General features: G+C 39.6%; 2 protein-coding genes across 4 annotated transcripts in view; one reads left to right on the top strand and one right to left on the bottom strand.

The window, feature by feature from the left end:
* LOC126457860 (phosphoribosyl pyrophosphate synthase-associated protein 2) overlaps positions 1 to 4,279 on the bottom strand; it is a 135,064-nt gene extending 130,785 nt beyond the window's left edge. For all 3 annotated transcript variants that reach the window (XR_007585538.1, XR_007585537.1, XM_050094506.1), the window contains exons 1-2: positions 4,095 to 4,279; positions 3,913 to 4,007 (exon numbers count right to left, since the gene is read on the bottom strand). Coding sequence is in view for 1 of the 3 variants with exons in the window: in XM_050094506.1 (XP_049950463.1) it covers positions 3,913 to 3,992 (80 nt within the window). In the remaining 2 variants the exon portion in view is untranslated. The remainder of the gene's footprint in view (positions 1 to 3,912; positions 4,008 to 4,094) is intronic.
* A 95-nt stretch (positions 4,280 to 4,374) lies between these two features.
* Positions 4,375 to 18,689, top strand: part of LOC126457863 (guanine nucleotide-binding protein G(o) subunit alpha-like) — a 90,768-nt gene continuing 76,453 nt past the window's right edge. The window contains exons 1-2 of the mRNA XM_050094510.1: positions 4,375 to 4,703; positions 18,298 to 18,482. Of these exons, the coding sequence (XP_049950467.1) occupies positions 4,580 to 4,703; positions 18,298 to 18,482 (309 nt within the window). The 5' untranslated portion in view covers positions 4,375 to 4,579. The remainder of the gene's footprint in view (positions 4,704 to 18,297; positions 18,483 to 18,689) is intronic.

The following is an 18,689-nucleotide window of genomic DNA, read 5'->3' on the forward strand; positions in this document are numbered from 1 at the left end:
ACCTGAAATCACTCTTACTTCGGAAGACTTCTCGCCATTGAGAATGACATGCTGCTTTCTGTTATCTAGGAACTCTTCAGTCCAATCACACAATTGGTCTGATAGTCGATATACTCTTACTTTGTTCATTAAACGACTGTGGGGAACTGTATCGAACGCCTTGCAGAAGTCAAGAAACACAGCATCTACCTGTGAACTCATGTTTATGGCCCTCTGAGTCTCCTGGACGAATAGCGTGAGCTGGGTTTCACACAATCGTCTTTTTCGAAACCCATGCTGATTCCTACAGAGTAGATTTCTAGTCTCCAGAAAAGTCATTATACTCTTAACATAATATGTGTTCCAAACTTCTACAACTGATCAATGTTAGAGATATAGGTCTGTAGTTCTGCACATCTGTTCGACATTCCTTCTTGAAAACGTGGATGACCTGTGGCCTTTTCCAATCCTTTGGAACGCTACGCTCTTCTAGAGACCTATGATACACCACTGCAAGAAGGGGGGCAAGTTCCTTCGCAAACTCTGTGTAAAATCGAACTGGTATCCCATCAGGTCCAGCGGCCTTTCCTCTTTTGAGCGATTTTAATTGTTTCTCTATCCCTCTATCATCTATTTCAATATCTAACATTTTGTCATCTGTGTGACAATCTAGAGAAGGAACTACAGTGCAGTCTTCCTCTGTGAAATAGCTTTGGAAAAAGACATTTAGTATTTCGGCCTTTAGTCTGTCACCTCTGTTTCAGTACCATTTTGGTCACAGAGTGTCTGGACATTTTGTTTTGATCCACCTACCGCTTTGACATAAGATCAAAATTTCTTAGGATTTTCTGCCAAGTCAATACATAGAACTTTACTTTCGAACTCATTGAACGCCTCTCGCATAGCCCTCCTCACACTACATTTCACTTCGTGTAATTTTGTTTGTCTGCATGGCTTTGGCTATGTTTATGTTTGCTGAGAAGTTCCCTTTGCTACCGTAGCAGCTTTCTAACTCTGTTGTTGTACCACGGTGGCTCTTTTACATCTCTTACAATCTTGCTTGGCATATACTCATCTAATGCATACTGTACGATGGTTTTGAATTTTGTCCACTGATCCTTAACACTATCTGTACTGATTTTGTTCCAACTGTCATTGTAGGAGACACAGAAAAAAAGATCTACAGTATAGTCTACTTTCCACTGAACATACAGCAATATCTCAACTCAGGTCCTCTAGCACTAAAAGACCATCCGTGCTTCTGAACACGACCAGCATTTCCAATAAAATATACTGAATCTATGCTGGATTTTTATTAGCAAAGTAATCTGCTGGCAGTATCTGATTGGAGCTGTAAGATTTATTGTACACAAAAACACTAAACACAGTTACACAAACTACTGCACTATACAGTCCATGGAATAAAGAAAACGGCATCCATAACAATAAAAAATATGTTTACAAAATCAAGGCATAGATTCCAAAACCCCACTTTTTTTTAAAAAAAATATGTCATACGCATCAATCACAGTGTAAGGAGTTACAGTATCAGTCACTATACAGTATGTTACCATAGAACATTGTAAATATTCAGACAGAGAACTGCTAACACCTCAGGTTACAATATGTCCATAAATCCATAATGACAAGACAAATGTAAGAGTGCTGTGGGTCTGAACACCTTGCACTAAGTATAGATCAACATGTACAATGAACACCCTTAAGCTAGATTTGTACTTGAATGGAGTTGTAGTCAGATAGTATCCAGGTAGGACACTAAAAGTGAACAGAACTACGAAGGCCATACACTTGCTGAGAGGCTGTTTCTGTGATTTCAGTGTCTTGTACAACTTGTACAGCAATAATGCAGTCTCACTGCCATAAATGGACACACTTACAGAAACGTTGCTCGGTAAAAAAAGGTTCCTCACCATTTTACTAGTTGTCTACTAGTTGTCATGGGTGGTTGTATTCTGAGGAGTCTGCAGACCAAACGAGATACAGTCCCATATTTCAGACATGGGAATTGAGAAAAAGTTTGGAGAAAATGTGTGCACAGGACATGTCCTGCTGAAAAAGCATATCTTACTTATATTGAAGGAAATGAGAACAGAATGGGCTGGATGATGATCTGGATGTATTACATGCTATTCATTCTCCTCTCCACACAAAAAGTCGTTGTAGGCTACCAGTCCCCAAATCTGACGCCTGAAATAGGCTCTGTATCACAGGGTCTAACTCTGTTAGTTGCCATTCTGTTGACTGACATGACATCATCAAACAACCATAGGACTGTTTTAAATTAATTAGTACCCTCCCACAGTTAATATTTGTAGATAAGCTGCACAGAGATGAGGAGTAAGATAAATCTGACAATGAGCACCAAAATTGCCAGAGAATGGTATTCCATTTTGCACTTACGCTCTACACCAAGAACAAAAAGCATATTTTAACTGTATTTCCTTTCTATTGGAATTTAGAATCGATGCATCTGCTACATATTTATCTTTGCCGTAGTTGCTACACACGCTTTTATAGATGTTCCTATTAACATGGTTGTGTTTTGCATACCCTTGTGTTACATCCATTCTGTGTGTGTTAATGAAAGCATTTATGTTCACTTTCAAACTGTAACCAGGTGTTTATTTCAAGTTCAATAACAGCAGTAGTATTTAAGATATCTGAACCTTTAGTGCTGCTATGCACTGCCCAATGGAAATTGGCCAACACTAAACTGGCAACAGATATAAACAGTAGGTTCAATCCATGCTCTGCATACGTTCAAGGACACATGACATTAATGTACCCAAACTTTGAAAAAACACACTACATGCAATTCAGAACTTTTAAGAGGTCCCCCACCAATATATGCCTAAAATATGATAACAAACGTATAGTTTAAATTCTTGGGATTACAGCTTGATAATTTTCATTTGGAGGAGCACACTGTAGAACTGCTGAAGCACCCAGCCAAATCTTTGTTTGCAATGTGAACATTGTCAGACATAGAGGATACGCTTACTTCCACTCTATAAATTTTAGGGCTAACTCATCAAGCCAGCCAAGCTTGAGTTTTCCAGGAACAAAAATGTGTAATTAGAATTATTTGTAGTGTGAATTCAACAACATCCTGCAGAGGCCTGTTTAGGGAACTAGAGATATTAAATACTGCTTCCCAATGTATTGATTTCTTAATGAAACTTGTCATAAAAAATATAAGTCTTTTTCAAACCAACAGCTCAGTTCATGGATCAATACTAGAAATACGAACACTAGAAATAAGAACAATCTTCACAAAGATCTAAAGTCACTTACTTTGCCCCAAAACAGTGTCCACTACTCAGGAACACAATTTTTAACAACTTGCCAGCAGTCACAAAATGTGTAAGTACCATAAAGCTCAGTTTAAGAGGAGCCTACCTCATAAATGAAAATAAGTTTAAAAAAATTTTTTGAGTCATTCCACATCCATAATAATCATTATATGTGGGTTCTTGTTTTTCACTAATATTTATTATTGTGAATTTTTGTTGTTCTGACAGGTTGTACAATCCGGAGGATCTCCTCACTATGGATCTATTGGAACGAAAAGTACATGCAATCTAATCTAATGCAAATGGTTAAATTAAAAACATGAATACACAGTAATAATGTTCCATGGAAAGTTATTTGTTTAACAGTTCATTATTAAATATATATTACTGTGGTACATAATACTGTATATTCAAGTTATTGATATGTCTATGTTCCTCCAAGAACTGACAGCATATCCCGTAAATATTAGCAACGTTTTGCATCAATCGTGTTACTACGCAGTCATGAAAGCATATATAAACGGGAAAAAGGTACGTAAAACACACATAAATGCAATGTCAGTTCCTTTCTTGACATTCTGAATGGCAAACTGGGCAGATGGCACACAACGCATCTTACCTAGCGACTAAATTTGCAAGCTCTGGATGTGAGTTCCCTCCAATTATCATAATATCGCTTGATGCTGGCATGTCCATCATTTTCTACAGGTAAATCTGTAATGGAGATAGCATTAGCAACAGTAAACAAACTACGATGTCAATTTGCAAGCACATTAATATATTAACAAATCATTAACTTACCACAACTTTACACAGTTCCAATGTTACCATGAACACAAAACACAGACGCAGTGGATAAACGAAATGTATGAAAGATACTGTTTTCACCTCTGTGAATGTTACGCTGTAAAACCACACTCAGCGCTATGAAACTTTCCGTCCGGTGAGATACAACACATCACGCAAATCAACACCTCATTACGCACTCACAGACATAACATATGTAAACTGTCTGAACATCTTTGGTTTGAACATTGTGTGTTATATCTTTCAAACGGTGACAGCGTTGGATGAACTTCACTGGACAGCGTGAATGAGGCCGTCGTGCTGTTGTTGTTGTGGCCTGCTTTGTTTATGTGTTGCCAGTACACTCATGTAGCATGTATTACAGAACACCAGCGCAGTACAGACTGAGTTATTTCTCATATTAAATATATATTCTGCAGATTAAACTTCATTAACTTGTTCGTGTCGCTGTGGAACTGTGCTCATATGTGCAACATGGGATGGGTGGATGTCTTAGTTTAGACAGAGAAGGAGCCAAGGCTAGAACGCGAAGTGAAGAAATCGACAGGCAACTTGCAGAATTGGCAAAGCAAGAGCGAAATGTCATCAAAATACTGTTACTCGGTAAGAATAATTGATCAGATATTACCGGTTTGGTATAAAGTATTGTGCTATTCAAATGAACCATTATTTTTATAATTGCATAGGTTACCAGAGACCAAATCTGACATTAGTTCTGTTATCGAGAACAGTGTTTCAATTGTAATTGCCACGATGAATCACCATTTTTATCGGTTTGCTTTATTAAGTACCTGTGAGTTCTTTCTTACAACGCACACATGCCCAGAGAGAGAGAGATGCATGTGCTGCTGTTTTAGAAATGGATCACTGGCTTTAAGATATTTCCTTGGTTATTGTATGACCTCATACGTTCCATTACTGAGAATGCTTGTGGCGGCTTGTTGAATGCCTATATATAAAACAAATGTGTGACTATGCGCTTCTTAGTAGGCCTAAACCCTTAAAATCACTTTCAGTAATGTTGAATCTGTGGGCTGCACGTTGTGACCACCATATCATTAGCTGTTTGTCTAACTCTGAAAGCTAATGTAGAGGTAGTGAATCAAATCAGGGAGACAAGAGCTTAATGATGCTACTTGACTGAAAGAAGCAATATGTTGAAGAGACCTGCCAGACTAGCACAGGTAGCCACATGAGACCAGCCTCCAGGCTGAAGACTATAACAACAACAACATGTAACACCTCTGTATCCTGGTTATTAGGGGCTAGTCTCCCTGATTCCACAGGAGTACAGCCGGAACTGTTTATGCTTATGGTATTTTATGTTTGCCCACAGCCAGCTTTACAGATTTAACAGTACTGTCTGTAGCATTGTAGTATGTATTTATCATGTAGGCCTAATGAATGTTGGGAAATACGGAAGCGTCCGATCCCACCCGTCTGCTTTGACCCATGATGTCACAAATATGGCGGAAACAAAAACAAACACACACACTTTCCACAAGAAGCCTAATGACACCGACGGGACAAGCGCGGGAAATGTGTTTTGGTGGGGGGCAAACTAAATATAAACAAATTTAGACGCCTTGCGTAACTACAACGTGTAAGTGAAGACAGCCATGCATGAATACCCACCCACCTCCTCAGGGGTCGTAACCCCTGCAACCCATAGAAGATAAAGATGCTTCAGTTGCTGATTAGTGTTTTTTGTCTTTTTAAAAAAAAAATCTCACGGGATAGAACGAACAGATCAGAAAGATAAATATAATATACTAAAACAGAAATTCGAGGAAACAGGTAATTAAAATAAGTAATAAGTGTTTTTAAATTAAAAAAAAAAAAAAATCTCACGAGATAGAACGAACAGATCAGAAAAGTAAATAAAATAAGATAAAACAACTGGAAACAGCCACACTCAAACGAAACTCCGCGCCGTCATGACGTCACACACGACAACACCCTTACGTCACGGGTCAAAGCCAATGCGTTGGATCGGATGCTTCTGTCGACCCGAATGTTGTGATGTTCTGGTAAATTGTTTGTTACGAATGAGCAATAAAGAAATTCCAATCCCAATGTGAGAATTACCTACAACACCTCAGATAAAGTGGGTCACAAAAACTAATGAAGGGGTTTTCACTTCTACTTTCAGGAATCAGAGACGCTCACTAACAGTCATAAAGCACATGTGTACTACTAGCAATGCATGTATTCCCTCCCCCTCGTCTCTTCCCACTGCTTCTATCATTAAGGCTGCACAGTGGTTAGAGCAGTACACTCTCATTCAGGAGGACACTTTTTCAAATCCCCGTCCAGCCATCCAGATTCAGGTTTTATGCAATTTATCATAATAACAACCAAGAAAAGTTTTTAAAAAAGTAGTTTGCCTCTGTATGAGCTCTTTTAGAGGTGTGCAGTTGTGAGTCTCACGGCTGTTTGTATAAATCACACTTGTTTCTGTTTAATTTGACTTGTACCTTTATGAAAGAGGTGAACTGTATATCACTGTTAACAGTTGGGGATGGAGCGAAATGAACAGTGACTGACACAATGACAGATACAGCTCAGAAGTCCATGAGCTGTCGGTGCTGGATGCCATTTTAATTGGTTTTGTTCCTTAAAATATGTCTTAGTATTTTTGTTGACGATCTTGTAAAAAATTAAATACAGTGTGCATCTAAATCAATGTGCTGAGACTTGCCATGCAGTATGCAGATGAGGAGACATAATACAGCAATATAGGTTTCACTCTTCCTGTTCCATTTGTGAGTAGAGTCCAGAAAAAGAACTTAGTAGGTCTCTGTTTAATCTCAGTTCCCCCTAATCTCACCATCATGGTTATTGTATGTATGCTGGAATAGTTATTTCTCAAACTATCTTTGAATCTTTTCATTCAATTCTGTCAAAAGGGAGAATCACTTGAGATAACTGCAAAATTTCAAGGAGACAGAATGGTTGGTCAGTTCTTACCTTCAACAAGAAAAATCCCTAGTACTGGCTACTGTTTGGCTGCACCTGCTGTTGGAGTCAATGTTGTATCACAGAGGTGGTGCAAGGTTAAGAAGCCCACATTGCTGATCTTCAGACATACTTTCTTGACATTCAGTTACCAAGAATTACCAGCACATGTTATTATTTACAGAATGCAATGCCAGGTGCCGCCATATATTCCCACACTAAGCGAATACCTTAATTACCCCCTTTTTTTACTTACTGGTGAGCACTATAGGAGCCAAAACAGTGCTCTAAATATGGTAGTTCCCATCCATTTGAGTCCTGTAATGCCCCTTATGTTAAATATGCCATTTGCAATGGCAAAAATTCACCATGGAAAGATTATACACACTGTCATAGGAATATAAAAACTCAGCAGTGTTGCTTACAAAATCTCATTAGAAGGAGGTCTAGGTATAATGGATTCTTATTCATACTCTAAGGTACTTGTGAGTGATCAATTTTATTTCCCAATCCCTCTATTGTAACCACTACCTACAGCCCTGCTGTCTCCTTGAGCTTGAGCATGTAATGTCAATAACAGTTCCCCGCAATGTAGTCACCACAACTCACATTATCCCATAGTGCAAATAACAGTAGAGACATCCTTCAAGGCATCATGAGCCAGTATTATGATTCAGCATTAGGAGAGGAGAGCAGCACAATGCTAGGTAACCCTGCAACATCACAATGATTAGCAGAGCTTTTCCCCAGCATTTATATCAGCCGTGATGATTTCTATCATGCCTGACTGTTTCCCACAGGTAAAGTCACAACCTATCATAATTTATCAGCCAACTTCAGAGCATGTTGCAATAATACTCTGACCTAGAATAACATCCAATACTTGTTCGATGACGCGTGTAATCTTGAAGTGTTAAGTCATATTTTCCTGGCACAGTGACTAATCCATAAAATTTTGAGAATGCAGCCACATAACTCTGTTTATTCTTCTGGTAACATTCCAACTGTTTACCTTTTAGCCATCTTCAGAGTATTGTAGCTTCAGTTGCACAGCTCAGTCTGAAGAAGGCTGAAATATTAGAAGAAATAGAATTTATGCTGCTGCACTCCTGAAAATTAATGGATCACACACCATCTTGTTGTAGCACTAACACACCAGGCTGCTTGGAGCCACCTGGAACTGAATGCTCTGGTACTCATCAGAGATAGAACCATCCATACCTTCAGCTCAATGAGTGTGACTTACAGCCTTGCCTTGGAATGCACACTCAGCGAGAGCCAATAGAGAAAGCCTACTCAGTGTCGTACTAAGTGATTGCGGACACATGGTTCAAGCCTAACTATCAGGTTATGTTCTCCAAGACACAGCACATTTTGAGAAGACTGGTATGATGCATGAAACTGTAGAATTCCAGCATTTAGTGATAATACATACAGTACGATAACCACTTCAGAATGTGTCACTATACATTAAATTACCAGGTGGAAGATTTTGCCACTTGACTGTCCTCAGTGAGCAGTCATACCAGACAATGGGGGCTATGACAGGAAATTTTCTTCATGTGCAGCCAACTTATTTAACCTGCCGTAGCCTTAATACTAATGCAACAGTTTTGGGCTGCCAGGCAAGAGACTGAAGTGTCACAGTAATTCTTTTGCCAGTAGAACTAAGCCCCATATATACTTTTCCCCATTCATCTCATTGAACAAACTTGTGTGTAGTTATGTATTTATGGGCCACTCCATTTCAAGGACAAAGCAGTTGCATCTCAACCAATTTCAGTTATGTTGAAATATGTACAGTATGTATCTAAGGGACCTGAATGAATGTGTACCAAGTTCGTCCGTCTATATGTGGTATAGGTACTAGAGCCATTTTCACGAGGACTACTTTCCTTGCAACTGCAAACTCTTCAAAAAATCCTTAGGTTCAGTAAGTTGTCATCCCTGACCTAATAGAGCTATGGTCCTGCCACTTGCCATTCCAACACTACCTTCTGCATAGAACACAGGAATAACATAAATAAAGATGAGAAGGCAATAGTTACATCACATTGCCTCTTCAAACTTGCTGCAAAAATTTGTTGTGCATCTTTTAACGAGAAATAGTAAAAGTAAACTGCACTCACAGATTATGACGAAGGCCTGTTCTGATTCTCATAGTGGGTAGTGAGTAAACTGCATTGCAACCATAATCTTTTTTCAGTGCATTGATTGTCTTTTCATTAGAAAATTAGTGAATTATCAACTTTCCTACAGTTGTATTCACTAAGCTGTCAGCCTCTGAAGTTACTACCAAAACTACAAAATGTACAATTTTTGTTTGTATTTGGCACCATCTGTTTTAAAATAGACACCACAGATTTGAAAGTAGTTTCATTACTGAAAATAGTAGGCTAGGCTCTAGTTAAGTCTATTGGAACCACTTATCTTCATATTTGCATTATCTCAGTTAAGATTCAAAAATTTGTCTGAAATTTTTGGTTTTTATCAATACATGTGAGTACTGTTTATTAATTTAGTCCGCAGTAAACTTTAAGTTTCTTTTGCAAAATGTATTTGAAGCTTTGTTGTTTTTAGATTGTGTGCAATGCTTAATTACACTACATAATAATCTCAGCTTTCCAAGACAGGCTACAGTCCTGCATTTTACTATCATATTTATATCAGCAGCGAATTTGTGATATGGAGTTGAAAGAAGACAAATTAAATGCTTGCAGCTTTGAAAATGTTAACTATTTTGCATGCAGCATAATTGTGTATATAGTGTACAGGAACTTAAAAGCTGAAAGAATTTTCTTTTAAAGAACAGCAGCTGGTTCATTCATCATCTTGGATAGTTTCCAGCCTCTGGCCGAGTCTGTTTGGAACATAAGCCTCTCCATCATCTTCTGTCTTGCCACCATCTCTCTGTCTTCTCCTTGGTCCAGTCTTCTCCTTTCTTCTGGATGCATTCTTCCGCTCCTTTCAGCCATCTGTCTCTCAGTTTTCCTCTTGGTCTCTTTCCTACTGGTTTCATCTTGTTTATCCTCCTGGGTGCCCTTTCTCCTCCACTCGCCCAACATGCCCATGCCATCTCAGCAGCTGGTTAATGGACAAAAGTGGTTTATACTGTAACAAAAATGCTGTGTTGTGCTTTCATCTTGAAACACTCTTTACACTACTATAAATTTCTACAAACAGAATGTAACAACAATTATAAATAAGTCTGCTTTCATTTGATGTGGAAATGGTTGCTCAGCTGAAATGTATGGTGAAGCCTGTATAAAGCAAGTCAAAAACTTTGCTCATCATGCAGAAAAGATTTTTTCATGAAGAAAATTCCATAAGTCTTAGTTCATTAGCAACCACAAGAACCTGATGATACAAATATTTCTGTAGATATGAATACAAGGTTATCAGCTTTTGTAATATCACCATTGAAAACTCTGTGAATTTTGTCAATTGATAGAAAAGTCTGCATAAAGGGAGAAATGCGTGAAGTTGAAGATGCAGTTCTTAGGAATGTTGCAATAGCTGATGGACTTCTTCCTGATGAACTGGACCAACATAGTGCAGACAGACACTGACTCAGTTATTTACATGACAGTCAACTGACCAAAGAAATTAAATAAAAGTCGAATATCTCTGCTAATCAAGTGATAAATGCATCCAGAAAACATAAGGCAAATATTTATGGAATTTTCAAGACAAAATGGACTGCACTTCCATTTGAGTTGATGGAGAAGAATTTCTTGTTACAGAACAGTTTGAAATAAATATTATTGTATATCAAAACAGAAATTTACCTGCACACAGATTTTCTATAGTTTTTGAATTATATCACAATTGATGTGTGACTATAGTTGCATTAGTTTTACTCTCAGTATGCTGAGTACGTCAGAATTTTGTGCAGTTGTTTGTGGTACAGCCATCATGGACCAGTGCAATTATTAATATAGTAACTTCTTTATGCAGATGTAAGCCAAATTATTTTTGAATCACAGGAGACCACTCGCAGATAAGCAAAGGCACTTAGTTGTTGATAGGCACACACAAAAGAAAGAAAGTTTGCTAGCTTGTGGAGTTGCTCTTTGATGAGCAAGAGTAAAAAGTGCCCCCCCCCCCCCTTGCCACACACACACACACACACACACACACACACACACACACACACAGAGACATGGTCCCAGCTGGACTAATAGTGCCAATGCTGCTTTTTGGTAGGTGGACTGGTTGCGCTGGGGGTCGTGCCATGTGGGGTGGGTAGTGGGAGAGTGAGGTTGGAGGCAGGGAGAGGGACTAGGGGTGGCTGGCTAGCAACTTGAAGGAAGGACGGCCAGTTTGTCAGATAGGAATTACGGAAGGAGGGGTGGCAGCCATATGGGCTGGCACAACTGTAGTGGGCAGTGACAATCAGCACACCCTGCAGGCAAAAATGAGGACATGAATCAGGAGGGGATGACAGGATGAAGGGCTAACTGTTGTATGGAGGGTGTGGGGACGGTGGGTTACCTGAAAGTTTTGATTATCTCTCATCCTAGCCCTGAAATGAGTGGCAACCTACCCAAGACCCTTCCCACCCAATCTACAATTCATCCTAGTCCATCCTTATATCACCCCAACTACCAGTCCTTTGCCACAGTGATCATATCCCTATGGCAGACCAAGATGCATGATGTGCACAGTCCATCCACCCGGCACCTCTAATTCCAATCCTGTCATAGGTTTATCCTATCAGAGGCCAGACCACCTATGAAAGCAGCCACATCATATACCAACTTTGCTACAAACAATCCACAGCTTATTATGTCAGTATGACCATCAGTGAGCTGTCCAAGATGATTGGCCACGAGGTGGTACAACATGCAGGCGAGCGTAACATGCTCAATTTCAGTGGCTGCTTCATAACCCGAGTCATCTGCAGTTTTCCTTCCATCACCCGCTTCGCTGAACTACACACATGAGAGTTATACATACAACACATCCTCCAATCCTGTAATTGTCGTGGCCTCAATCTCAGGTAATGCACTGTGCACACCCTTTCCTCCATCCCGTCCCCTTGTCCCAGTTCATGTCACCTTCAAGTGTGTGCCACTTCCCGCCGCTGCTACGATGTTCCACCCCTCTCTCCTGCATTCCTAGACAGTAAACTGCACACCTCCCTTTGAGCCGCTAGCCTTGCCTCCCGTCTCCCTTTCCCTCTACCCACCACACCTGACACTACCCCCACTACAACCAGTCCACCTACCAAAAAACAGCATTGGCACTATTAATTTAGCTGGCACCAGAAAGGGGCATAGGTGTGTAAATGCATTTGTGTTTTCTGTTAGTGTTTTGCTCTAGCTCGTCAAAGGATGACTCTGAAAGCTAGAAAGTTTTCTTTTGTCTGTGCGTATCAACAAGTCAGCGCTTCTACTTTTTGATGGTGGTCTCTTTTAATCCACAAGTATTTACCTTCTACAAGAACTTTCCTACAACATGAGCCAATTTGTTGGTAGACTTCAATGTCGTCTTTTCAGCAGTGTTAACAGTCACAAAGTAAGAGGTGTCAGTTTAAGATACAGTGTGTTCAAGTAAAATAAAATATCGTATTTTTTGGTATCTTCAGTGGCTGATAATGACGTGAATACTTTTGTAGGAAAGTTAATGTCTTCCAACAGCCAGACCGACAATACACTCCCAAATGATAAACTTTCCAATTCCATTTAGTCACAACATATTCCTTCCTGAAAGACAAGGGAAATTTGTCTTGATTAAATTTAGCAACAGGCTGGAAGAGATATGTGTAATGGATATCGCTTTCTGATCTTTATCTGTGCTATTTCTGTATTTTGTGCAAAAATTATTGCCAGCATGACAGTTGTATTAGGTTAGGAACAGTGACTTCCTGAACTTGAGAGTTTCTAGGCACTTATACCATTTCGACAAAAGTGACACTTGGGGAAATAGCTGTAGTACGTACTACATAACAGATGGAGATGAAGCTTGCAGAAGTTCATACAGGTCTGTTTGGCACATTCTGTGCAAATTTCAACAAAACTCAAGATGGGCAAGTTGGGGGAACCTTCTTGGTTGAGTCACTTACACCACTACCAAATAGGTCACTTCCTATGCATCCCATTACTATGCAGAAACTTCAGTTGACAATCAACAAAGAGTGACATCACCCTAGTGATTAACATTTGTTACTCAAGGCATTCACATTTCACATCAGAATCATTACGATATCTGAAACTTCCTGGTAGATTGGAACTGTGTGCAGGACTGAGACTCGAACTCAGGGCCTTTGCCTTTCGCGGGCAAGTGCTCTACCAGCTGAGCTACCCAAGCAAGACTCACAACCCGTACTCACAGCTTTAATTCTGCCAGTACCTTGTCTCCTACCTCCCTAATTTCACACAAGCTCTTCTGTGAACCTTGCAGAATTACCACTCCTGGAAGAAAGGATATTGCAGAGACATGACTTTGCCGCAGCCTGGGGGATGTTTCCAGAATGAAATTTTCACTCTGCAGCAGAGTTGGTAAAGCACTTGCCCACTAAAGGCAAAGGTCCCGAGTTCGAGTCTTGGTCCAGCACACTTTTTAATCTGCCCTGAAGTTTCATATCAATGCACACTCCACTGCAGAGTGAAAATTTCATTCATTACATTATCTGCTGGCATGAGTCACACAGATAATTGTGCCCATACTAAATTAGCAAAAATAACTGGTCCTATTGGTCTAACATCCTAATTTCCGTAAACTGCTCTATCAGCAAAACTTGGCAGCAGATGCTTAAAGCATAACTTCAGTGGGAACTAGACCATAACTAATTATGTCTAGCACACAAATGGCTTCAGGACAGGAAGGGTGATGTATGATGATCATATAATACGAATTACTTGACTTATAAGTCTCATTTTTCTGACAATGATTTATCTCTGAAATTGTCTTCAGTATCTGAGATACATATAATAATGTACAAATTCCTATGGTAACACCTTTTGTTCATTCTCTTTGAATTCCAAAACTCCTCATCAGAAGTGTCTATAGATAACTTCACACTTAGTGAATATACATTTGATTGAGCAATTAGATGGTCGCAGAATATCACAAGGCCTCCCTCAATGGGCAGTCCACATCCCAATATTTGTACCATTTGCACCGTGGATATTGAAACTTTTCTGTCACCAATGTTGTTAAACTATTACAATACACATATCATCAATATCTCTTTTTCAACAGCCACATCTCTCCATGATGAGTGTCATACACTAAATGGTGGCACCATAATACTGTATTGTTGACAGGTAAAAGATGAGCGTGCAATTTCAGCTCACTTGTCGCAAGTAGTGCTGTTTACTTTCAAGTGTATAGTGCAACATGCTCTGAGAATGAAGGCGGGAGGCCATACAGTACCAGTAACCTCAACTGTGTAATTTTAATCTGTAACTCATGACTGGCATGATATATCTAAATCATTGAATGTCTTCCTAGAAGATGTGATTAACATTCTCAATCCACTGGCTTAATCTTTGCAGGGCATACATTCTGCCATAATGCTCCCACTAAATTAATAACTAGTATGAACTCTGTTAGATTAAGTGCAATCTTTTTCATAGTGGCATGAAGTTGGCATCACCAAATCCGACAAAATCCAATACTGTTGTATTAGAACTGTTTTGGAACAATGGTTTTTCGTACCAACCAGTGCTCTTCTGTTGGGCATCAGTTCCTGGTGGATAAATAAATGTTCTGGAGAATCCAAACTTAAGAACCTTCCGTCATTCAGAAATTAGTTGACCTACAGGAAGTTCTTTGGATCAGTTATCATCCTCAGTTGGAAAAAGTGCACTGCCACTACCTAACAGGAACATTTCCTTCCTACAAAGTTAATTGACCAAACCAGCGTATGAAAATTTATTTTTCTCAGCTACTTTCTTGATGCAAAACTTGAAACACAAACTGTTCACGACAACTGCACGGATACAGTAAACAGACCCAGTTAATATATTTACTAGCACGTGGGCAATAACTGATTAGCTGTATATAGCAAACTCCACTTTTGTCATGATCTCACATAGTTGAATGATAATACTGCTCTTTTAAGTAAAGGCAGTGGCTGCATAGAAACCCTCCAGTTTGTTAGGCTTCTGGGACTGACTCATTAGGTGTATTATTGGCTCTCAACAAGCCAGCAATATGAGGAAACAACAACTTTAATTTTATGAATGTAATGTTGAAGGAATGTAATGTATGGAACTTTGGTGAACTTTATTTGAATAGTAGAACATCACGACTCTCAATGAAATTAGTGTATAAACTTCCTCAGAAAGGGCTTAACATTTGTCACTCCTGTGCAACTGTGATGGTGTCTGGTATTTATCCTGGGAGCCGCCCAACAGTGTGAGTCCAAATCTCTGTGCACAACGAGTAGTGGGGGCGACAGTAGAGCTGGCATGGTTGTGTTGTTGGCTACAGGAGGCCTCCGTAGGGTTCGATGTCAGCACAGTGCAGCAGTTCTGCCAGACTGTGCACTTGTGTGAGTGTGATTTCACTGGAGATCAGGGACTAGATTAGACCACAGATGTGGGTGCAGCCAGCAGATCTTCCACATCTGTACCGTAAAGGTGCAAACAGACAAACTGCTTGGCTTCACCTTTGAAGGGTGAGTGGAATTGTGAAGATGTGTGGTGCAGTGTGCCATTCCAAGAGCAGAGACATACTGAATGAAAATTGAAGGACATTGTCCAAAACAATTGTTTCTGAGGGCCCTTCATGGCAAATATTTTCTGCAAGGTCCTTGTTTAATCCCTTGTTGTAGTATTTAACATTTGGACTACATTAGAAAACTTGATTTGAGTCTACGATGGTAAGTCACATCTCTCTGTGGATTGGTCCAGCGAAGTCCACATGGACGTGCTCCCATGGCCAGTATGACATCAACCAGATGTGGAACTGTTGCAGGGATGAGGGATGCTGACTGGGTTGGCGCACGGGTCTCACTGGAGTCGGCTGTTCCCTTGATGTCCTACGTGATGACATTCCAGTAGGTATGCCGTCATGCAAGTGCCTTAATGGGTGTCATTCCCAACTGGTCAGCATGCCGGAGATTATGATGCACTGATGCAGTGGGGGTGGGATGACCACACAGCAGTCATCATCATCTGACATCAGCATCAGTACTCCCTTTTATTATCTGGATCCTCTTTTTTAGGGGGAAAGTATCTGCAGGGTTCTTGAAAGGAGCAGAGCAGAGAATGTTTAGACCAACCTTGTCAGACGTGTAAGGTCCTCACCTGAGTATGTTGTGATTGTGGATGCAGTGACAGGAAACTCTTGTAGGTGGTTTTGTCAAGTTTTCCCTATTTGGAAGTGCAGTGTTTCCTAAGAGTCAGGTGTGTGATCTGACCCCAAAGGTAGGAAGGTGTCGGTGTTACATGTACTGTTGGCTAAAAGTGAATTGGATAATTGCAATTGCTGAGAAAGAGGGCTCAGCATTGTAAGCATTATGCTGTTTCTTCTGGGAGGCATTCTTACAACCGAACAGAGAAATTAACAGTTTGTGATCCATTATGAGGTGAAATTTTGTGCTGTAAATAAATGTATGGAATTAGTTCAGAGAGTGCACCATTATCAAAATTGTATCAAGATATCAGACAGCAGCAAAGCCCCTCCCTACCAATAACTAGCAGTCGTGAGGAAACTTATTCTGCCTCAAATCTCAATTCAAACAGACAGTATCTCACAACCGTTATTAATGTATACAGATGCAATTAAGACATTATCAGGGGATCAGACATCATTAGCACTCCCCAAGGCTGATCAGCCGATTTGACTGCTTCAGACATAAGTTTAATTTATCTTAAGTGTATCGTCTCTGTGAAAAATACAAAAATTAGAAATATCTGTCAGATCTGTAAAGCAATTACAACAGTGATCCACTCTGTATTTCATTGTTAAGCTTAATTAGAGGCCTATGTTGAGTGCCAGAATTTAACTTTATGGTGTTTCCAAAGTGTGGGGGGTGGAGGGGAATAGGTTGCGTGAAGTATTCCATTACGTTATTATGTATGTGACTTGCGTTAAGCCGCCAGAGATGATGAAGGCCCTAACGTTAGATATTCGTGAAATATTTTCTCATTTCACCTTCAGGTACATACTGTGACTCTTATCCTTGTAACATGCCTGTGGCCAATGTCCTGTCTACATGTGTGACCAGCCCTTCACCCAAGGAGATAAAGGTTGACAACTTCCAACTCTTTTAAACACGGTAGTAAAAGAGCAGGATTTGTGTTTTCTTCCCTTCAAAATTCTTGCTCTGTGTTGTTCAAAAAGAAAGCATACTGTTACACATTGGAGCACATCGTTGATTGTACTTTTCTAGCTGTTGGCAGATCTCGATAAAGGATCATTGACAATCGGTGTTAATCTATGCCACATTTCATGTTTCCGAAGTTACAGGTATTTTACATGTTCTAGGAAGATGACATGTAAGTGAAAATGTGTTGATCTGATGACTGAAAAGAAATTAGAAGTTGTAGGTAAATTAGTAAAGGACGAATCTGCAGTAAGTCTTTTGCAGATATATGGGATAGGTACAAACAGTGAGAGATTAAAAGAAAACTATTAAATTTTACAATCGAAGCTGACAGCCAGTCTGGGCCAACACAGTATTAATGCATGAGAACTTCAACTTAACACAAAATAACATGAAACACTGCACTTGCTGTTCCAGAAGAAGAAGTCAGGAGTAGTTTCCATATTAGATCCAATGTTAACAGAGAAAGCAGGAGATTTCTATGAAACTCTGAGAACTGAAAAAAAAAAAATAACAGTTCATCAGGATGGCTGTCTCAGTTTAAACATCACTGTGCAACTCATTTCTGTTAGGCATGAGAAACATATTGCTAACAGGTGTAGCTAATGCTTTTTGCCATTAATTCTTCACCTGTATAGAACAGAGCAACTTTCTCCACAAACACTTATACAATTCTGATGAAACTGGGCTGTACTCGAAGGGCATATCCATATGAACTTCACGCTTTCAGACCAAAGCACATGCTAATTTTGGATTTTTCATGTTTTTTAAATGTCTGTGCATTAACCCAAGAGCTTGTGTATTATTTTTCACTACATATGTTGGTAATTAAGGATCATAAATACTCAGAGTTCTTTGTGATTGTATATAACCTTTATAGTTGTAATTGGTGGTAAAGTAATATTACAGTTGAGTCATTTTTATGACAGAGACAAGTTGATCCTGAAAATGTTGCAGGTGCAGGAGAGAGCGGAAAGAGCACGTTGGTAAAGCAGATGAAAATCATCCACAGTGATGGCTTCACAAGAGAGGAGCTCAGCAGCTTCCGGCCAACGGTCATGGATAACCTCTTATCCTCCATGAAGTATGTGCTCAGTGGCATGGGTCTGCTGAGGATAAATCTGCAGTCTCATAAAAATAAGGTGTGTGTAGTAAATACTGAGAACCCAAAATACACTATGAAGTAATTCAGCAATATACTTCATTGTTGACATTTTACAGATCCTCCTTGTAACTCCCATTAATACGAAAAAAAGTTTCAATGATATGAAAGATTTTTTAAATTAACTTACAAAACCAGTAATTTTGTAATCCAAATGGTGCAGGTGACAACTGCAGAGAGCTCTTCT

This window comes from Schistocerca serialis, chromosome 2 (assembly GCF_023864345.2).
Source record: "Schistocerca serialis cubense isolate TAMUIC-IGC-003099 chromosome 2, iqSchSeri2.2, whole genome shotgun sequence".
Classification (NCBI taxonomy): domain Eukaryota; kingdom Metazoa; phylum Arthropoda; class Insecta; order Orthoptera; family Acrididae; genus Schistocerca; species Schistocerca serialis.